The sequence below is a fragment of the Larus michahellis genome, chromosome 5, assembly GCF_964199755.1.
Source record: "Larus michahellis chromosome 5, bLarMic1.1, whole genome shotgun sequence".
In the NCBI taxonomy this organism is placed as follows: Eukaryota; Metazoa; Chordata; class Aves; order Charadriiformes; family Laridae; genus Larus; species Larus michahellis.
The window spans coordinates 59,311,203-59,331,575 of NC_133900.1; the positions used below are offsets into that span (position 1 = coordinate 59,311,203).

Consider the following 20,373-nt stretch of genomic DNA (forward strand, 5'->3'; position numbering starts at 1 on the left):
GTACCTACACAGTATCATCAAAGCTCCTTGTGAGCCTCTTCAGACTAAGCTAAAGAGAGAATGCTTTATAGATTTACATTATAAAGCAAGTGTTTTGAGCTGGGATTGCTACCTAGGTATCTCCATTTTCCCCTATCTGACATCCACTGTGCTGGAGACTGCTCTCAGCTGGCAAAGCTGCTTAGCAGTTTATCTCCCAAGGACACTCTAGGCACAATCCCTGGCTCGCAAGCAATTTCTACCATCCCTTAAAACTCAGGGAAGGTACAAGGCGGGTGGCGGTGGGGGAAATGACACACACCCCCCAAACATTTCAGTAAAATCAGTAGGAAGGAATATTAGAATCACGGACAGATTTAGGTTGGAAAAGGTATCACCTGGCGTCCAGCCTCCTACTCAAAGGAAGGCTAACTTCAAAGTTAGGCTGATCAGGACCTTGTCTGGCTGAGTGCTGAAACTCTCCGAGGATGGATATTCTGCGCCCTCTCTGAATTACCTGCTCCAATGATTCACCCACTTCGTGTTGAGAATCTTTTCTTCTTGATGAGTAATTGGACCTGTGCTGAAATTTGTGACTGTTGCAATGAGTTGTGGCTGTTTGGCTGGTGATAAAGTATTTCACGGCATCACAAAAAAAATCTTGCGCTCGGTACTGTTCTGTGTTGGCTTTAAAATAAACAGTCGCATGGATTTAAAATTAACTGAAGGGGCAGAGGTAGAAAAAAAATAATCACTCTGCAATGATTATGACAGGAGATGGGAGGGAGATCTTCAGCATCAGGATGCACATACTGACTGTTACTATGGTTAAAACAACATAACAGCATAAAATTTGAACTGTGCTTAACTGAAGAGCAACTGTTGTGAGCTTAACTTGGACTTTGCTACACTTGTTTCTTCATCTGATAAAACCCTTTCTTGTTCAATATTTGCATCACTGACAGGGAGTGATATTAAGTAAGTGCCAGGACAAGGAGGAAATCTGCACATGACTTCAAAGAGACAGCGAATCCATGGAATAACTCAAGGAGACTGGTAAGTCGGTAACAGAGGCAAGAGCAGCGGGTGTTTTGCCAGGAAGCTAATGTGACTTTGTGGGAGAAGAGAAGAAATGCCTGTCTGTAGAGGCTCCAGTGCAGGGACGTCGGGCAGGCGGAGCAGGGATGTGCCTGCACCTGCGGCCGGGGGCAGTGGGGACTTGGCGAGACCTGGCATCCTCTCTGGCTCCTTCCTGGTGCTCCCTGCCCCTGCCTCCACCAGCAAGGGGATGAAAACCCTGCTAGCTGCCCGGGAGAGGGCACTGCTACCCTGCTTTTGGAATAAGCTGAACCTTTCCATGTTTTCTAAGGGAGAGAAAAAGCCATTTCAGTCCTGCCTGGCCAAAGGAGTCACAGTGCAACCAAGGAGACCCCGCTCAGGTGACAAGAGACCGGGCTTGGGTGATTAGAGACCCTACTCAGGTAATTAGAGATCCTGCACAGATGATTATGCTGCACCCTAACTGGGATGGGAGCCGCTGCTGCACTGCATGGTTTAAAACATCATAAACTCTAATAGTAAAAGCTTCCTTCTTGCTATCTATATAGAGTGCACTGCAGAATTAAGATGTTCAGAGCTAAACAGGCTGTATCCGTTTATAAAAGAAGCCCAAAAAGCAGCAACTAAAGTGTCTAGATAAGGAAGGTAGAGAGACCATAGAGACCAATTGCTGAAATACCAGAATCAAACACTTGAACTGCTACAGTTTAGAAAAAAAAAGGTATTTTAAAATGATTGAGGTGAAAATTGGCCCTTTAACATGCCTGGCAAAGTCACTTTCATCTGAGGTAAACTGCATAACTGATGCAGTATTTTCCATCATATGTCAAAGGACAGACTTTTAGTTAGCAAAACCTATGTGCATTTTAAAAAGACACAAAATTTTCATTTCACAGAAACTGTAAGGTTGCTTAGTGGGGAAATTTATTACACAATACAGGTGCTCTGTACAGCCAGCAAGAAGTAGCTGCTTTGCATAACAAGAAGAATTCCCACAAGAAACGTAATGAGCATAACCAAGTATGTTAGAAACAAAAGAGTGTACTTAAGGAAGAAGACTAGAAACTGAAGTATAAAAAAATGAAACAGTAAACCGGTTTTGTCTCATTCTTCCTAAAAATAATAATTTGAAATACGAGACAAACGCAGAGAAATAAATTTACAAAAAACTTTGTACAAATCTAAAAAAGCATACATAGACTTGGAAGCACTAAAATATAACAAAAGAAAGACCAAATGTAATCTTTGGATGTATCAATACCATCTGAAGTCTGTTTAAGTATTCTTTACATTTCTATCTATTTTTGTTAGTCCAAAGCTGCGATCAAAAAACATTAAGACCCAATCTACCACATTTAGGGCTCAAAAGCAAATAGTACATCACTATTGTAATGAAACCTGACTGAGACACACTGACCTGGGCAACCGGCCTAGTGTGGATCTGTTCTCTTACAAGCGCCCTTTCCTCAGGCATATTCCTGATCTAAAACTATCTGCCCTCCACATTCCCCAAGCAATCTGTAAGACCTTACATTAAACATTTCTTTGTTCTGCCTTACCAAAACCCAGTGGGAATGTTTTATGAACAGCTAAAGGAAGTCAGGATTGATTCTTGGTCTGTAGCTAAAGCAGATTTCTCGGTTATTATTGATGTTCTTCGTTGTTCCTCTGTAAAGCAGCTCAGTAAGTATTTATAGCTGCTGAGATTCCCCAGAAGAATGCTTTGGTACTCTGTGTTCTGACAGCTCGTACAAATGCTTTTGCTACCTGTTGTCTCTTTTTTTTAGCGTCTTTGAGTTTTTCCTTGGTTCAGTCTCCCCTTCATGTGGACTCTGTAACCTGTCTCTGAAATATACAAGAAAAATAAAACAAAATTGTAGACCGAGTTTTTCAAATGCTACAATTCTCATTTAAGCTGAATTAATTTTGATAAAAGAAGAAAGGCGCTTGCAATATAATTACAACTTCTGCACTCGCTGGTTTCAGCTGCCTCTGTTGAGGCCGCCAAAACAAAGTTGCATAAAGATAAACGTTCCTTTGTTGGGTCCCTGTTCCCTACACACGTATCCCTTGTTGGCTGTGGGAAAGGAGTGTGTGAAAAGGGTTGATGCCATCAGGGAAAGGAGCCATCTCCTGAAGTCAGTCCCAGACTGAGGTCACTCAGGGGATAAATACTTTTCCCCAAAGGCCTGTGGCTCCTGAGAACCAACTGTTTGCTTTGCCTGTCAACAGGATTTTCTCTGCTCAATATATCAAGCCCCAGCGACCAGCTGGCTGGTTTGATCTGCCCGTAGTAATCAGCTGGCATCTTTCAGGTTTGTAGCCGTTTCTTCTCCTCTAGTTAGCACCCCAGCATAAGCCAACTGAAACATCTATCAAGAAAATCATTGTTAGAGCTGCTACCCTCATCAGCCAAAGACTGGCGCTTGCCTTTGTTCCTGAAATAAAGGTGGAAGCTGAAAGCCTAAATACCACAGACCATATTTTGGTTGCTACATGTCAGCCAAGTTCCACTGGATTCACTTGTCCCTGCTGATTTATGCTGTCTGTGACTCAGGTTTTAAAAAACCTCATCAAAGGAAATTTGGAAACAGTATTTCTCATTTCTCTACCAAAAATCAAAGTTATTTATAAAATACATAGCAGCACAGACAAGCAAACTCAGACGATTTTCCTAAATTTAAAACAGAGTATGGTGAAAAAAAAGGTCAAGTACATGTGAGAAGTAACTATTAAGGAAGAAGCTCAGCTAGTGTAGGCATTATATTTTGGATTTGATTGACATACATGCGTATTAAGTAGATTTTGTACTGCTTTTTATAAATATTTTTTCACACACCATTTTTTTAGCCTCTACTGTACCTGCATAAGCCAGAAGTCAGTCCAGGGGGCTCTTGAATCTTTTCATGAGAATCATCTTTGTCTGCTGATTCTGGTGACTGAAAGGTCTTTCTTTTTGAGTTTGTTTTTTCCCCTGAATTACCAAATGCATGTGGATTAAAAAAAAAAAAAAAATCACATATAGTATAGCTTGTTTGCTTTTGATTAACCTAAAGCAAAAAAATACACTCTAACACTTCATACATACATGTTATTATTCCAAGGAAATAATTCCATTTTACATTAGTCTAGCACATTGGGTTTTTACTATTGGTTAGCTCTCACAGAGCAGACCTTGAACTTTCACACTTGCTGAACACTGAAGTAAGTTTCTGTGAGGTGCAACAACTGAAAGCCCTATCATACATTTTCTTAGCAAGAAATTGAAAATGGCTTTTTACTACCAGCAAACAAGAAAAGCCAATTCATAATTTTATATGATTTGAATTAAACCAATTTGATGTTTAAAAGTTGATGTTTTTAGGGCCCTGAGCTAAGCCTCCACATGTGTCCCTGGGGTCACGGTGCCTACCAGGGTAAACAGCTCTGCACCCTTGAGAAACAACTGTCTGGGGAGAGAGACTTCAAAATTGTCCAGGTGAGTGCGCTGCTTTTCCATTTCAGCACCTTTCAAATGTAATGCCAAACTTTTCATTCTGATAACGACAGCAGGGTTGCATGGCTCAAAGGAGGAGAATTTGTATGCTCCAATCCTGATCCCAAATGTGTATCAGGAAATACAATTGCTATTCTGACAATTTGTCCCTAAATATCTCTTGAATGAATAATCAGCTAGTCTAATTTGTTAAAACTGCAGTAAGTTCATATCAATATTTCAAGTTTCTTGATTCGGTAAGATTTTCCTTTTGAGCATGTGTGTGGGAAGGCAATTCTTCCATTCTAACAGGAGAATGAACGCTAGTGATTCAGCTCTGCTGTCCTCCCAAAAACTTAGTGATTGAGGTGAGCAGAATCGTTCCTAAAGAACACAAGAAAGACATGAAAAATAATTCCGGTTTGAGCAAGGCAAAGCCTTACCTCAGTGGACATAACACAATCTATTGGCTAAAGGACTGCACTGGAGTGAGGAATGGTGACACATTTGTGGCTGTGCTACTGGCGAGCTGGGTGACCTTGGAAGGCTGCCTTACTTTTCTACATCCCTATGAGGGAAATGGCACTGACAAAAAATCTCACCTGAAACTCCATTGTGTTACATTGCAAAACACGCACTGATATGTGGAATGATGTGGGTTTTTTTAAACATTTCAGGATTGTACCAACCTGCTGGCTTGCTCCTTTTGGAAGGCTTCCTCTTCACAGCCACTGGAACTCGGGCCAGCAGAGCCAACTCGCTCACAAAGTCCTGCTCTGCCTCCTGAGCACAATGATAAACGAGAAGTAAGTTAACACAACACAGCATGGTTCTGGGTTATGTTATTCTATATGTGGCGTGACAAAAAAAGGTGTATGTCATTGCAGAAACACAGGAAACAATATGGCTAGCATCAGGGAAGCACTTCCTACAAGGTAGTGGTGAACCATAGCACTGATTTCAACTAGGACAGCAAAGAGACCCTTACAACCTGTCCAATGTTTTGCCATGGACTGCTTCAGATCCGTAAGTCATTTTACCCTGATTTACCCGTAGCTGATTCTCCAGCTCTGTTTCTAGCTGATGCAATCCCAGCAGCTTCTGTTTCAGAGACTCCAGACGAATTTGCTGCTGCAGTTCAAACTGAGCCAAAACCTTCTTTTGCTGCAGCACCATCCTGATCAAGAGAAATTTAAAAGTACTGATGTTCAGTTCAAGGCATGAATACAATCCTGGCAAAGTGCATTTAGAAGATTTTGTAGACAGAAAGGCTCACTAACAATATTGTGCCATCCGGCTTCTGCTGGGACAAAACATTTTGCGGTAGATTTTTAGACAGATTTACTTGTTTTAATAACCTGCCTTGGCTCCCCATGGGATACAAGCTCCTTTCAGAGGTAGGAATGGCAGCAGGAGTTTGGGTTGGACTTTGGAAGTCGGAGTTCAGCTCTAACGTTGAAGTCTGCTTTCAAAACCTTTGTATGTTTCTGAAGTCAGCTTTACAGTCTGCTTGCCAAAGAGACAAGCTGTTGGAAGATCAGGTGTGAGGATAAGGGATTAAGAATCAGGCATTTCATTCAGGGCTCTTCAGTACCAGATGGGGACTGAGCCAGAAACATGGTAGTTCAAAACTTGGCAACTGGGAGCATTGACTACTATATTCTTCGCTTGTTTTATTTTGCTGGTTGAAGATTACTACTGATATAGTAGAACCTGAATGTCTGCAACTTCGCTGAATCTGTATTTCTTCTGTTCTCTTGCCTGATCTACCTTGAAGCAATGCTGTCAATCACCCATCACACTCCTCAGGGAATGAGATAACAAAAATTGTTTCTGACACCTACACAAAATGAAGTTCCTGCTGTAATGGTCAATGCTTACAGAAGGTTAGCTTTCAAAATTTGCTTTTTGAACTCACGCTCATAACCTTGCACAACAAGCAAAAGGAAATAAAACAATCTCTGTTGAGTTTAATAGGAGTTAGACAAATTAATGGTAATTTTGTCATTAATTTACGCAGGACTGGGACTTGATCGTAAAAGAAATCATAATGACAACAGGAAAATGGGTCTGACTACTAATGGCTATGAAACCAGCTTAGATATTGAATAGTTAAATTCTTCAATATCACATTTCTGTTTGCATGAAGGCCAATTTGATTGTATATTGTTTTAAGACACTAGAATAGATTATGGGAGAAAAAAACTGAGACAACAGCTAGAAGTGAATTTATATTGATAATGAATAACTAAAAGATCGTTTATGAAGCCTTTTATTACATGAATCCATTTCTATACTAATTCAAACAAGGATGAAAAACAGAAAGTGGGCAATGATTTCTTTCAATTTAGAAGTAACAGAATGTCTAAAAAAAGAATTAGCCTCTTTACAATGTCAAAATTACAGATGCTGTGTTGTTCTGGATCACAAACCAAGAGTAAAGAAATAAAATGATTACAAAAATGTATCATGTGCATACCAAATCATACAGCTTTTTATGACAACTTATTATTTTGGAATTGCAATGCTTTTTTCTGGACTGTAAGTTTCATAAAGTCAGTAATGAATTAAATATAATTTTTATTCAATTAACATTTGAGGGATCCCACTCTAAATTTAGTGCAAGTAATCTTGATTGTCCAAGGCATTCACTGAAATCTTCTTGCCATTTTGAGTTATCATTTATGCTTCAAACATTTTCTCCTCATTATGGGATATGTTTACTCAACAGCAAACTAGCAAACACTTTTGATGTTCAAAGCAGAAAAGATGGGATGTAATGAATTAGACAGCATTGGTTCCCATCCTACATTTATGTCTAATTTCTTTTATAATTTGGCATATGCTTTGGCATCGTTTTTCATTCTCTCTTTTCAAACTATGTATAGTTCTTCCGTCTGTAATTAATGAGCATCAAAAAGTTTATTTAATAAGAAAGTAATTCTCTGAGATCAAAGAGAAGACATAATTTGGCAACAGATATTTCTTTTCCATCAAAGACAAATACAAAATGCAAACCCGAGAAGTTTATTCAGCTAGACATTTATGTAGATCTGCAAACACTCAGAACATTTAAACGGTCAGCAGTGCCGCTGCCTGCTTTTACCTTTGATGGACTGTGGATGATAGGTTCAGGAGGCCTTTGGTCTCTTTTTCTTTCAATGTCAATTCAATCTCTTGTTTCTTCTTAAGTCTGTTCCTTTCACCTCTTTCTGCTGAAATAATGTTTTTTGTAAAATCTTCTGCTCAAAATTACAAACTCTGAGTTGTGGCAACCTTACGATTTATGTTTTGCATCAGTACAAATCAATCCCTGTTCTAGGTAGTCTTTCCAAAGTTACTGCTTCTTAGGGATATCAAGTACTTCTTACACACTCTTGCTCTGCCACTGTGATCTGTTGCACAGACAATAGTTTGTGCATCATTTAGCTGAGATAGTAACATCACTGAATTCCTATTCTTATATATTTCTCCCACTAGGATAACTGATTAACATGGAATTCAAAGCAGAAATTCTACTAAAAGACCTTGATGCCCTAAGCAAGAACCGTAACACCTACGCAAAAAATGCAATAAAAAGAAAACCTCCACTCGGAAGCCACTCACTCCTGGGAATCATAGAATCATAGAATTGCTGAGGTTGGAAGGGACCTTTAAGATCATCGAGTCCAACCATTAACCTACCCTGACAAAAACCACTTCTAAACCATGTCCCTAAGTACCACATCTACCCTTTTTTTAAACACCTCCAGGGATGATGAATCCACCACCTCCCTGGGCAGCCTATTCCAATGTTTAATAACCCTTTCAGTGAAAAAATGTTTCCTAATATCCAATCTAATGCCTAACTTCACTAGATGTCCCCTCATTTGATGGCGAAGTATTCTGGGTACTTTGGCTTACACTCTGTGAGTAACTTGGTGTTTATCTGCTGACCAGGCTCCTGCCTCCTGCCCCTGAAGTCCTGCCCAGCAGTAAGGCTCAGGGCACGTCTGACAGATAGGACATGTAGGTTTCCTTGCACCACTGCTTTTAAATAAAACACAGAAGGAGGGAGATAAACGGGTACGCAACAAATTAGGGTACATAACATTTGACGACTTTTTCTGAATGCTCCAAGAGGCTGACAGGCACTTCTCCTACCAACAGCACCATCAAGGACCAGTTACTGAATGTACTCTAGGCTGGGCTGGGCTGGCTGTGCAGGGGGAGGTACTCTCCACCTTTCTTCCTGTGGCTGCGCCAGACAGACCATAAATTCAGATTTACTAGGCCAAGGGATGCCCAAAGAAGCAAAATCCTCTAGCCTGACATTAAGCATGGTAACTGGCAGAGAGAAGCTCAGCATTATGGTCCTTACTCCTATTTAGCTATCACTCAATGAAGTACATAAGACATTTCCTACGTGGCCATTCTAACGCCAGGGCTATCACAGAGTAGGTGGCTCTATTGCCAACTTTTTTTTTTCTATCTTGTGTTTTAGAGAAAGGAGTTATGAAACTTGGTGAGGAGGATCACGCTCTCAGTGTGGTAATCATGCTTGGAGATCACCTAACAGATCAGCCCCTTCTGAAAAGGAAGAAACATGTATGTTCTGCCTCCAGGCTTGAGCTTGGATGGAAAGTAGCTGGCTGGCTGTCAGGGCTTAGGGTGTCCTGGCTGTGTCCCAGAGCAGAGCTCCAGGCTGTTAAGAATCACAGAGAGAAATCTAAGTGCTTTTGGGGCAAACACAGCACCTGAAATGAGAAAGGAGTGGGGTTCTGCATCACAAATTTGGACTTAGGTTAGAGGACTGAAGTGCACTAAAGCATCAAAGTCCCTTATTAGATACTAGTGCTTACTCCTACTGTAAAAAGCACCAACAAAGCAGTTGATACTGAAAATCTCAGTTGGTCTACAGCATGCACACGTAGGTTTGCAATACTTTTTCACTGTAGCAGTTCATTTGATCTGTGAATTTCAGCTGCGTTTCTCTCTGGCCGTCCAAATCTAAAACACTCTGGCTTTTATTACCAACATAAAAACTCTCTTCCTCCCTCATGCCTTCAGGCAGCAGAAGGATTTTCTTTTTCTTCAGCCGAAAAGAAAATATGCTCCTCTGACACGTGTAATTTTCTTCCTTGTAGTTCATGGAACACCAACACACTGAAAAAATAATATATCCACACAAAGCTCTAGGAGAAAAAATAATCTAAATGAGCAATTACCAGAAAGCTGACTGTGGTTTTAGGAACTGGTATTCTTGGTCTCACAACCTAACTGGGAGACCAGTTGAGACTCTTTAGAGGGACTTTGTGAAAACTGAAGTAAGCGAGTGCCTTGCAAGCTGCCAATGTATAAAATACAGATTGTGAAAAATTCCTGCACAGTTTTTGCCTAACTCTAGCACTCCATCTTCCAGTATTAAAGTCTTCAAGGTTCACAACAGGGCAGTGCATAACAGATTGGTTCTGTCTTATAACCACTGAGCATATCTAGCTCCTACTGGGGCTCACAAATCCTTCCTACCAACTCATCTCTGGATCTCAGTCTTGAGTGGATATGCCTGTTCCTCTTCAAAAAGTCTTTTCTGTGGTTAAATAATCATTTCTATTTAAAATTGCTAACTCTATTTTTAGAAAAAAACATTCATTCCATGTGTCTCAAATACTTAGCCTGTGATGATATTGCCATTTTACTAACTTGCTAACTTGATTTAATGCCAACAGCCTTCACCCAGGGGAGGGGAGAATGTTTACAAAAGAAATCAATAATCAGGGTTTGCTTTTTTTCTTCTGTCTTGAAGGAACTGAGCAATTAAAAATAATTCCAGGAGAAACTGCCTGTTTTTATGTGAGATCCAGCAGTTCATAAACCTCTTCAGCACTTTCACAACCTGTAAGGGGGTCACGGTTGACAGCTAAGAAACAATGCGGTAGCTCACACAGTGTTCCAGGATGGGCATGCTTGGCTATTTGGTGTCTCCTCTAATTCATTTCCTGAACTTCAGAGACAACAACATTTCACTGAGCCAAAAAAAGGGAATGAATATAAGAATGTACTCCCCAAAGCTGAGGGCAGTGACCGCAGAGGAAGCAGACTGTCTGCCAATGCTGTTTTTGTTTTCTAACATGGGAGCAGGGATTGCAAACCCAGATTTCCTCCCTTCTAGGGGAGAAACTTGTACCTGTCATATATCCTTTTTCTCTCCCTATGAATATTTGATTCATTGATTCATTTTATTTGCATATATTAACATGCAAAGTTGAACAGTGTTTATGGTAGATATTGGCTGTACGACCTAATACTTGTACAACTCTTTGCTTTCTAAATTCTTCTGACTTGTGTTGAGGTTTAGGGCACCAGAAAATCAACTGCTGGTGGTTTTGACTATGGTGGTATCTCTGATCTTAGCTTGGTGAACCAGAGTTCACGGTTAAACTATGATCTCCAACACTGCGTTGTCATTCTGTGTGCGTCTGTACCAAACTTTGAGTAACAGGGTCCTGCACCTACGACTGCAATTCAAGTAATTATTAATAATGACAGTTCTACCACTTCGCCTTCAAAGGTGAAAATGGACTTACACATTCATTTTGCTTTGTTGCTTACTTTAACAGATTTCTGCTATCATTAAAAGCAAGCTTTACAGTGATAAGAAAATTAATTTGTCCTTAAAAACCAAGAATTACCTTATAAATATCATACATACCTTGAAAGGATTTCAGTTGTTGAAGCTTTTTCCCTTCATAGCCTTCTGTGATTTTTCCTAATTGCTGATAGTAGTTTTGCACCAGTCTATTGATATTATTGCTGGTCCCATATACACTTTCTACAGCAGCTTCCACCAGTCTCTCCTGTATTACATGGTACAAGTCACATTTCATTTTCTAAGTAAGTCACAAACTGAAGTATTTTGATCTGTCTAAAACTGAAGACCCAATCTAATTTTGTATGCACACACAAAATTGTGAATTTTGTGCTTTAAAAATGCGGCAGGCTGAGATGCTGGAAAACAGGTATTTCTATTCATCCCTGGAATGTTTCAACATGAAAAATAACAGTAAAATCTTTCTAATGTGCCCCACCTCCATCTAAAAAGGGTCCATTTCCCTATCTGATCAACCTCTATAGCCCATTTTACCTGTCAAGCAGACTGCCAGCAAAGTAAATCAATATATGCATAGCCCTACTACAACCTGCTATTATACAAACATACAAATATTTACTTTGGGACAATTTTATTAGCCTATGAAGCAACTTTCATTTTTATTTCATTATTTATCTATGAATTAATATTAAGCTGTTAATATACAAATACTATTAATTAACCATAAAACCTTCACAAAAGATAACAATCTCCACTTCTTCATTTTTGTTATTCTCTTTCATCAAGAACTCTCTCAATTTTTTTTATGTTCCAGGGTTTGGCTTAATAAAACCTGTTTTGGCTGCTATAGCAAATCACTAGAAAATACCGTACTTCTACATAAGTGCTAATTTGTAAATACTTCGCAAGGTATCTTTAGTTTTAACACAGGTTGTAATGGTCTTCTGCTGGTACTTCTAGGCATAGGATAATACATAAATGAAACTGCCTTCCATTTTAGCAAAGTAGTACTCATTTTGTTTGGAAAATTGCTATTGAACATTTCCATACCTTGAAGTCCTGTCCATCATCTGAACTCTTTTTTCCAGCCTCCCGTCGGGCATGCTGCAGCAGTGTCCGCCCAATCACCTGCTCCATGTGCTGCTGAAGAAACTGAAGAGCTTCTTGGATTTCTGTGACTAGCTGCTGGTGAAATTCTAAGTGTGTTTGCTGCGTTTCTTCCTCAAGCTTCTCCTCCTCTTCCAGAATGTGGGACTCCTGGTAATCAGACAAAAAGAGCACTGCCATTTAAATACATTGACAAATTTAGTCAGCTTCACTTTAAAAGTAAGTCCTACACCCATTCAGAGTAACACTGGTTTAATACTTAGAATAATCTAATACACAGATGAAATTTATGTGCAGTTAATTAACACACCTGTCTTTGCAACAAAACTATTGCCTCCGTCCTGCCATGTACAAAAATTCTAGTCCCTCAAAGTCCCTTGAGAGGCAGTCATGAAGGGCAAAGGGATCCGGGAAAGCTGGACATTCTTCAAGAAGGAAAACTTAAAGGCACAAGAGCAGGCCATTCCCATGTGCTGAAAGATGAGCTGGCAGGGAAGAAGACCGGCCTGGCTGAACAGAGAGCTGTCGCTGGAACTCAGGGGAAAAAAGAGAGTTTATGACCTTTGGAAGAAGGAGCAGGCAACTCAGGAGGACTAAAAAGATGTTGTGAGATTATGCAGGGAGAGAATTAGAAGGCTCAAGCCCAACTAGACCTTAATCTGGCTACTGCTGTAAAAGACCAAAAAAACCATTTCTATAAATACATGAACAACAAAAGAAGGGCTAAGGAGAATCTCTGTCCTTTATTGGATGCGGTTAGAAGCATAGTGACAAAGGACGAGGAAAAGGCTGAGGTACTAAATGCCTTCTTTGCCCCAGTCTTTAATAGTAAGACCAGTTGTTCTCAGGGTTCCCAGCCCCCTGAGCTGGAAGATAGGGACGGGGAGCAGAACAAAGCCCCCATAATCCAAGGGGAAATGGTTAGCAACCTGCTAAAGCACTTAGACACACACAAGTCTATGGGGCCAGATGGGATCCACCCAAGGGCTCTAGGGAGCTGGCAGACATGCTCACCAAGCCACCTTCCATCATCTATCAGCAGTCACGGCTAAACAGGGAGACTGGCTGACTGGAAGTTAGCAAACTTCCAGTTGACTGGAAGTCAGCAAATGTGACGCCCATCTACAAGTAGGGCCAGAAGAAGGCTCCAGGGAACTAAAGGCCTGCCAGTCTGACCTCGGTGCAGGGGAAGGTTATGGAGCAGATCATCTTGAGTGCCACCACACAGGTACAGGACAACCAAGCGATTAGGCTCAGTCAGCATGGGTTTATGAAAGGCGGGCCCTGCTTGACTAACCTGATCTCCTTCTATGACAAGGTGTCCACCTTAGTGGATGAGGGAAAGGCTGTGGATGTTGTCTACCTGGACTTCAGTAAAGCCTTTGGCACTGTGTCCCACAGCATTCTCCTGGAGAAACTGGCTGCCTATGGCTTGGAGGAGCATAATCTTTGCTGGGTAAAATACTGTCTGGATGGCTGGGCCCAAACAGTTGCAGTGAATGCAGTTAAATCCAGTTGGTGGCTGGTCACAAGTGGTGTTCCCCATGGCTCAGTATTGGGGCCAGTTCTCTTTAATATCTTTACCAATGATGGGGACAAGGGGATCAAGTGCACACTTACTAAGCTTACAGAGGACACCAAGCCGAACGGGAGTGTTGATCTGCTTGAGGGTGAAAAGGCTCTACAGAGAGATCTGGACAGGCTGGATTGATGGGCCAAGACAAATGTTGTGAGGTTCACCAAGTGTCGGGTTCTGCACCTGGGTCACAACAACCCCATGCAGCGCTACAGGCTTGGGGAAGAGTGGCTGGAGAGCTGTCCTGTGGAAAAGGACCTGGGGGTTTTGGTCAACAGCCGGCTGAATATGAGCTGGCAGTGCGCCCAGGTGGCCAAGAAGGCCAAGAGCATCCTGGCTTGAAATAGTGTGGCCAGCAAGACTAGGGAAGTGATCGTCCCCCTGCCCTCGGCACTGGGGAGGCCTTGAATACCATGTTCAGTTTTGGGCCCCTCACAAGAAAGACACTGAGGTGCTGGAGCGCGTCCAAAGAACAACGAAGCTCATGAAAGGTCTAGAGAACAAGCCTTATGAGGGGTGTCTGAAGGAACTGGAGTTGTTTAGCCTGGTGAAAAGGAGGCTGAGAGGGGAAACCTTATTAGTCTCTACAACTACCTGGAAGAAGGTTGTAGTGAGATGGGGGTCGGCCTCTTCTCCCAAGTAGCAAGTGATAGGATAAGAGGAAATGGCCTCAAGTTGTGCCAGGAGAGGTTTAGATTGTATATTAGAAAAAACTTCCTCACTGAAGTGGTTATCAAGCATTGGAACAGGCTGCCCAAGGAAGTGGCTGAGTCACCATCCCTGGAATTATTTAAAAGACATGTAGATGTGGTACTTAGGGACATGGTTTTGTGGTGGTTTTGGCAGTGTTAGGTTAACGGTTGGATTCGATGAACTTAAAGGTTGTTTCCAACCCAAATGATTATATGACTCTGTAACAGCTGCATTCTGTTGCATTAGTCATTTCCAAGTGATGTATTTCCATCTTCATATTCTGTACTGTTGAATTTGGCCTTATTTCTATTAAAAATATGAATGATCTAGGTCAACTATTCTGAGTTCTGTAAGGGATAATTGTGGATGCCTTGATAAAGTGCACAGGAACAAGGCAAGTATACAGTTATGCACCTGGAATACTCATACAGTTTGTGGGCTCCACTTGAGAAAAAGTTAGTACACTGGTACTTATGGCCCTTGGGAGCGGTCATGAACGTGTTTTATAGCACTTGGAAACCATTTGTACTCTTGGCATCTACAGCATCCTGGTGTGGTGAGTTCTACAGTTTACCTACACACTTCTTAATTTTGAACCTGCCATCTAATAGCTTTGCTCGGTGCTCTTTTCTTTTATTAGAAACAAGTGAAAATTTTTTCCATATTCACATATTCTATGCCAGTTTTAAAACTATGGTATTCCAGAAGACACCTCTTTTTTAGGCTGAAGAATTCTGGTCTCTTGAGGTCTCTGAACCATACTTGCCACCATTTTCTATGCTTCTTTTTAAATTCACTTTCCCTCCAAATTCTCTTTAGCGCACAATAGTATACACTCACCAGATAGACCTGTTCTGTCTTCCTTATATGTATTAGTCTTCCACAGATTGCCTTCTATTGAGTTGCCGCTGTTCCTCTTTTAATATTCTTATTTAAGGCTAAATAAGATTAAATTACTGTGGGGGATTCGACAGTACCTATTTGATTCCCTCTTGGAAATAAGAAATGCAAGTAGGGAAAGGACCTGCTTTGCCCCCATTCACCTGCAGAAAATAATGATGTCCCTATTAATGCTGGGTTGTTCTGACATGTCTTTATTTATAGCTGAGGCATATGTTTTTGATGTTTTTTTTAGACAGTCAGAATGTCATGAAATCATTTCTCTTTTTTTTAAGTGACCCAATGTCATCTTATCATGTCCAAGCCAGAATTCTTTAGTGTTGTTTTACATTTTATATGAAAGCAACAGATAGACATGACACTGTATACCAGTTTAGAATTGGCACAAGATCAAATTGAGTTTAGTTCAAATAACATAGTATGTCTAAAAACTCTGGTTGAGTGTCTGTAAATTAACTTTTTCTGTAACTCCTTATGCATTAGTTCTAGTTTTGGAGGTTGTTCATAATATTTTTTTCTCTCTGACTTTTCACAATTCCACACCTAGGCCCTACTTCTTTGGTAGCAGGAATCTTCTATGTGTAGTTTTAGGTAGTTCTTTGTGAGATGTGTTTTAGCTGGCCTTGGAATGAGGCTGTAATGGAGAGAGGCCAAAGGAACAGTACTACCTTTTTTGTTAGGAAACACAGTGATTGCATCAATTAACATCCCTGTAGGAGCTAAGAGATAGGGAGTAGTGGAAAGCACATAACAAGAGGAATGCAGTCATATGCATTTGTATTTTATTATTTTATATTTTATTTCTTCTGAAAGCTAATAAGATTTTGAGATTTTTACACTTAACAAGAACTACTTCAATAGACATCAAATATGAAAATGTCAGCAGATAGAATTTCCTTATTCCTCTTCCAAGTGGAGAATTAGGGTTTGCATTATGCAAATCAGAATTAGAGGGATGCACAATATAATCTCTCAGGTAATTCTCAAGACACAGCATGGAGCACAGAGCTGCAAAGTGCTGGATGGGTTCAACCCACACGTGCAACAGCAGTGGGTTGGGAAGGGACTATCACTGACACCCGCTAGGAGGGTCCTCTGAGGTTGAAATCTGTAATTTGGTGTTGTTCTAGGTACATATCCAATGCAAATAAGTAAATAACCAACAACACTTAATGGATTAACCCTAAAAAACACAATCACAAATAGATCTGAAAGTAACCTGAGGGAATATCAAGTCTAAAAATCCCTTAAACTGTCTCCCATCTCTTTGACCTACAGGAGCCAGATTATTTGGAAGGATGTCAGGGGAGTGCCAAGCATCTCATGGACAGAGAAGAAAGAAAAAAGAATGAAAAACAATGACAGTATAGAAGAACTTGCTAGGTCTGGCGGTGGGAAGGATTTCTTCTGATGCTCAAGTAAGAACTTTTCAAGTGCATATTACGATCCCTGGCAGAAGGAATTTATCTTACCCTGAAGCAGTAACTTGTGTAGAAGTCCTTTATACATGTTGGCATTCCTTCTTTCATTAGTATTTCCATATGATACAAATAGCTAAATAAGCTTACTATGATAACATATATCACATATAGCTAGCCAGTAGATAAAGTATTAGGGAATTTAAAATGTCTGCCCAAACTAAACCAGGCACATTCAGTGACCTCCTATGCCAGCAGTGAGTGTATTTTTGACAAAGAATATTTTCCTTTCTATTTGGAACTTGAACATTTTTATTTTCTGAGATCTTCTATGGCTACTTCGAATGCCAGACATCATAGCATGCGAGACCTCTGGAGAAAAAACACCCGGACGCGGTACCTACCACTGCCTTCTGTAACTGCCACTGGTCCTCATCTTGGCAGGGGGAGGATCCCTTCTGTAGGGTATGTTGCACTCTCAGTTCCTGAAGCAAGCTCTTCTTTCTGGACATTCTCATGCGGGCCAGGGCTGCCATTCCAACTCTTCGGAGGGTTAACCTTCTGAGTACTGAACACAGCAGAAGTCGCTGTTTTTGCAATATAAAGGTAACAGACCTGTAAAAAGGACCATTAAAAATCAATCAGGTAAGTTGTTTGCTGATTTAGCACACCTGTGTTCAGCAAAGTCATTGCTCAAAGCAGATAAGAGTTACTATTCACTCTGTGCAATGTCTTCTTGTACAAAGCATGCCTGGGAGAGCTGCTCACATGTAAAGAATGGTATTGCTGTGATAGACTTCTAGTTCTGTCACACTGAAGTTAAATTAAAATAAAAATAGGAAGAGAGAGAGATAAATAATCATCTACAGTTACAAAATAAAAGCTTTTTTTAATAGGAGACTTGAAATAAGATGAAAAGTGAATGCAATTAGAACTACAGAAAAGTTATTTCAAGACAATGCAGCACAGCATATCTTGGATTACCAAGGAGGCACACGCTGAAGAGATGTTGAAGAGACTAGTGTTACCTGGCAGGGCAGACATGGCTGAAGCAAGTTTGTGGTAAATTTTAAATAGGAGAGCAAATTTTGAAGTTGATTCTGGACCAGGTGAGTGAAATCTGTGTGCACATTTGGGATGACATTTGTCTGTGCCTGCATCTAACTTGTGTGTATGTGTAAGGTACCATGAGCTCTCCAGATACCTAATGTTGGGAAACACTGAAGTCAAAGAGAACGTGAAAATGAGAGGCTGAACTGAAAAGCAGAGCCAAAATAAAGGAGTGCAATGGCAATATTACCAGTATTCCAAATAGAAAAGTCTTCAAATACTTTGATCTTTGGTAATGTGAAGACCATGATGAATGAAGTAATTTTATATCTTAATCAAAATAAGGCAGATAGATAACACAGAATTGTGTTTTCTTGAGACACCTCTCTATCAAAGGGATGTTTAGCTTACAAAGATGAGATAAAACTAAAAGTTTTCTTGGTGAATACAGACAGCGAATGCAAGAGAGCAGTCATCATCATGCAAAGCAATGGTCAGTGGTATTCTAATAGCAGAAAGTAAAGGCAGAGCTGAATGGTGCTGGCCTGAACATTTTATCTCGAAGAATATCCAACTCCAATGTGACATACAGGGTGCAAAGAGAGGCTGGGTCAAGATTAGAAATCACTTACAAACATAGGAGCAGATATACAGAAAGCACACCACTTGACAAATCACAGAAGACACTATTTTTTCTACTTACCAGAAGTGATGATATCTGGTTTTTTTTAAGTTGTTTTTGATACTCAGACAAAAAACTAGAGTAATGGCCTCTCCATCTGAAGGTGCCCATAGTCCCTCAACACTGCTTTCCACAATGTAATCTAAACAAGTTTTTATCTGTGCATGCAGCAGTGCAGTTTTACCTCACTGCTTACTGATAAAACCAAACTTACTCATCACTGAGGCATCCTAGTCTGCTTACGACACCTTGAATTATCTTCTCTTGTTTCTCAGACAGGTGCTTTTGCATGACAGCAGACAGAGCATATTCCTTTATCCATAGCTAAAAGCAGAGGAAAAGAATGACAATTGTAAGATACTCTGATTTCAGTCATTCTAGTCACCACATTACAAAACAGGGGTTTATTTGATGTTATTTTGCTAAAAACAATCATCCCCCTCTTTCAAGAAACAAACTCATGCTGAATTAAAATTATTCTACTTTTAGAAATATTTTTTTCTCAATGATCAAAGATCACTGAAAAGAAAGGGAGGCTTTGCACTGTTTTGGATCAGCCCTGAGCTGTGTCATTTTCCAGTTTCAGCAAGAAAGGAAAAACAAAAAAAGAACAATATGGCACAAACTACTGCATCAACACTTACCAGCAGGTTGCAGTGGGCTTTCTGTTTGGTCATGGGGTTTTTTTTTTCCACTAGTAGAGAATGAAGCTTTTATTTTCACTGAACAAAATAAAGATATCATCTTCCATCACACTTCTGTGTATTGTACACAGTGCTAATAGTTAGCCATGGAGATTGTATGATTAGCTTTATGGACTGCAAGTTTACAGCTCCTTCAGGGTGATATTTACATCAAAGAATTTAATCTTTAAATGTTTTGATGGATTTGCCATTAGACTGTAAACTTTTGGAGATACAGACTTAAGATTTCTGTTATTGCCAGAAATTAATGAATAAGCCATAAGATGAAATGGTTGTAAGGCCCAAATTCTATTACTGTGAGATGAAAAATACATTTTATGCTACACTGGCAGTTGGATAAATGCAGGTTGCCTGCAGACATATGCAGAGCCTGAAATTAAATATAATACTCAGGCTCTCTGACAGCTTCACTTCATGTTCTAGCCTCATTCAGAACATGAGGGACTAAATTTTGTATTATTGCAGACAGCAAGGTTTCACTAGATCAATATTGTCTAGCAAAGAATTAGATGTGTAATTGCACAGTTGTTAGCATTAGGAACTAGAAGTGGTTACCAGGCCTTCCTACTGGATTTGATATTCCTTTCCTTGGGAAGCAGCGATCTGTGCTGGAGGGAGGCTTTATCTGTGAGCACAGAATGAGCCCTCCTAGGAAGTGCAGAACATCAGACACCACGTCATCTTTGGCTTTAAAATAAAAATGTACTTCTTTCTTGGATAGCACCTTCTCTGTAGTATACACAGCAACACATATAACTGAGCCCTCTCCATGCACAAAACCTTACCAAAACATATAGTCTTGAGCAGGATGCCTGGGAGGGATGGGCAGGCAGTCAACAACAGGGGACAGATGGAAAGAGTGCAGCTGACCATGAGAAGCACAGCCCAAAAGTCTGCACAGTGCCGGGAGCTCACCAGGCTGTTCTAAGAAAGAGCCACAAGACGCGCCTGTGTAGCCAGACCCCAACTGATTTGAGTCCAGGCAATTCTTAAAATCACAGAGCACAGCCGAGCACAGTGCCTTCTCCGACGGCATGCTGCAAGCGTCAAACTAAGGTCTATCAGGTCTCCAGGTGTCATCATGACAGATGGCAAATACTTGCTTGAAGTAATAACTGTATCAGTATTTCCCTTTAGCAGC

The 20,373-nt window shown here is 40.5% G+C and overlaps 1 protein-coding gene across 3 annotated transcripts in view; it reads right to left on the bottom strand.

Annotated features, from left to right (window-relative positions):
* Window positions 1-1,940: 1,940 nt before the first annotated feature.
* Window positions 1,941-20,373, bottom strand: part of EVC (EvC ciliary complex subunit 1) — a 57,053-nt gene continuing 38,620 nt past the window's right edge. Inside the window, exons 13-21 of one of the 3 annotated variants that reach the window (XR_012587053.1) lie at window positions 18,743-18,852; window positions 17,201-17,411; window positions 12,153-12,359; window positions 11,205-11,349; window positions 7,620-9,658; window positions 5,564-5,690; window positions 5,203-5,296; window positions 3,901-4,012; window positions 1,941-2,883 (exon numbers count right to left, since the gene is read on the bottom strand). Coding sequence is in view for 2 of the 3 variants with exons in the window: in XM_074587584.1 (XP_074443685.1) it covers window positions 2,802-2,883; window positions 3,901-4,012; window positions 5,203-5,296; window positions 5,564-5,690; window positions 7,620-7,728; window positions 11,205-11,349; window positions 12,153-12,359; window positions 17,201-17,411; window positions 18,743-18,852 (1,197 nt within the window). In the remaining variant the exon portion in view is untranslated. The remainder of the gene's footprint in view (window positions 2,884-3,900; window positions 4,013-5,202; window positions 5,297-5,563; window positions 5,691-7,619; window positions 9,659-11,204; window positions 11,350-12,152; window positions 12,360-17,200; window positions 17,412-18,742; window positions 18,853-20,373) is intronic. The other 2 variants (XM_074587584.1, XM_074587583.1) reach the window with 2 other exon arrangements.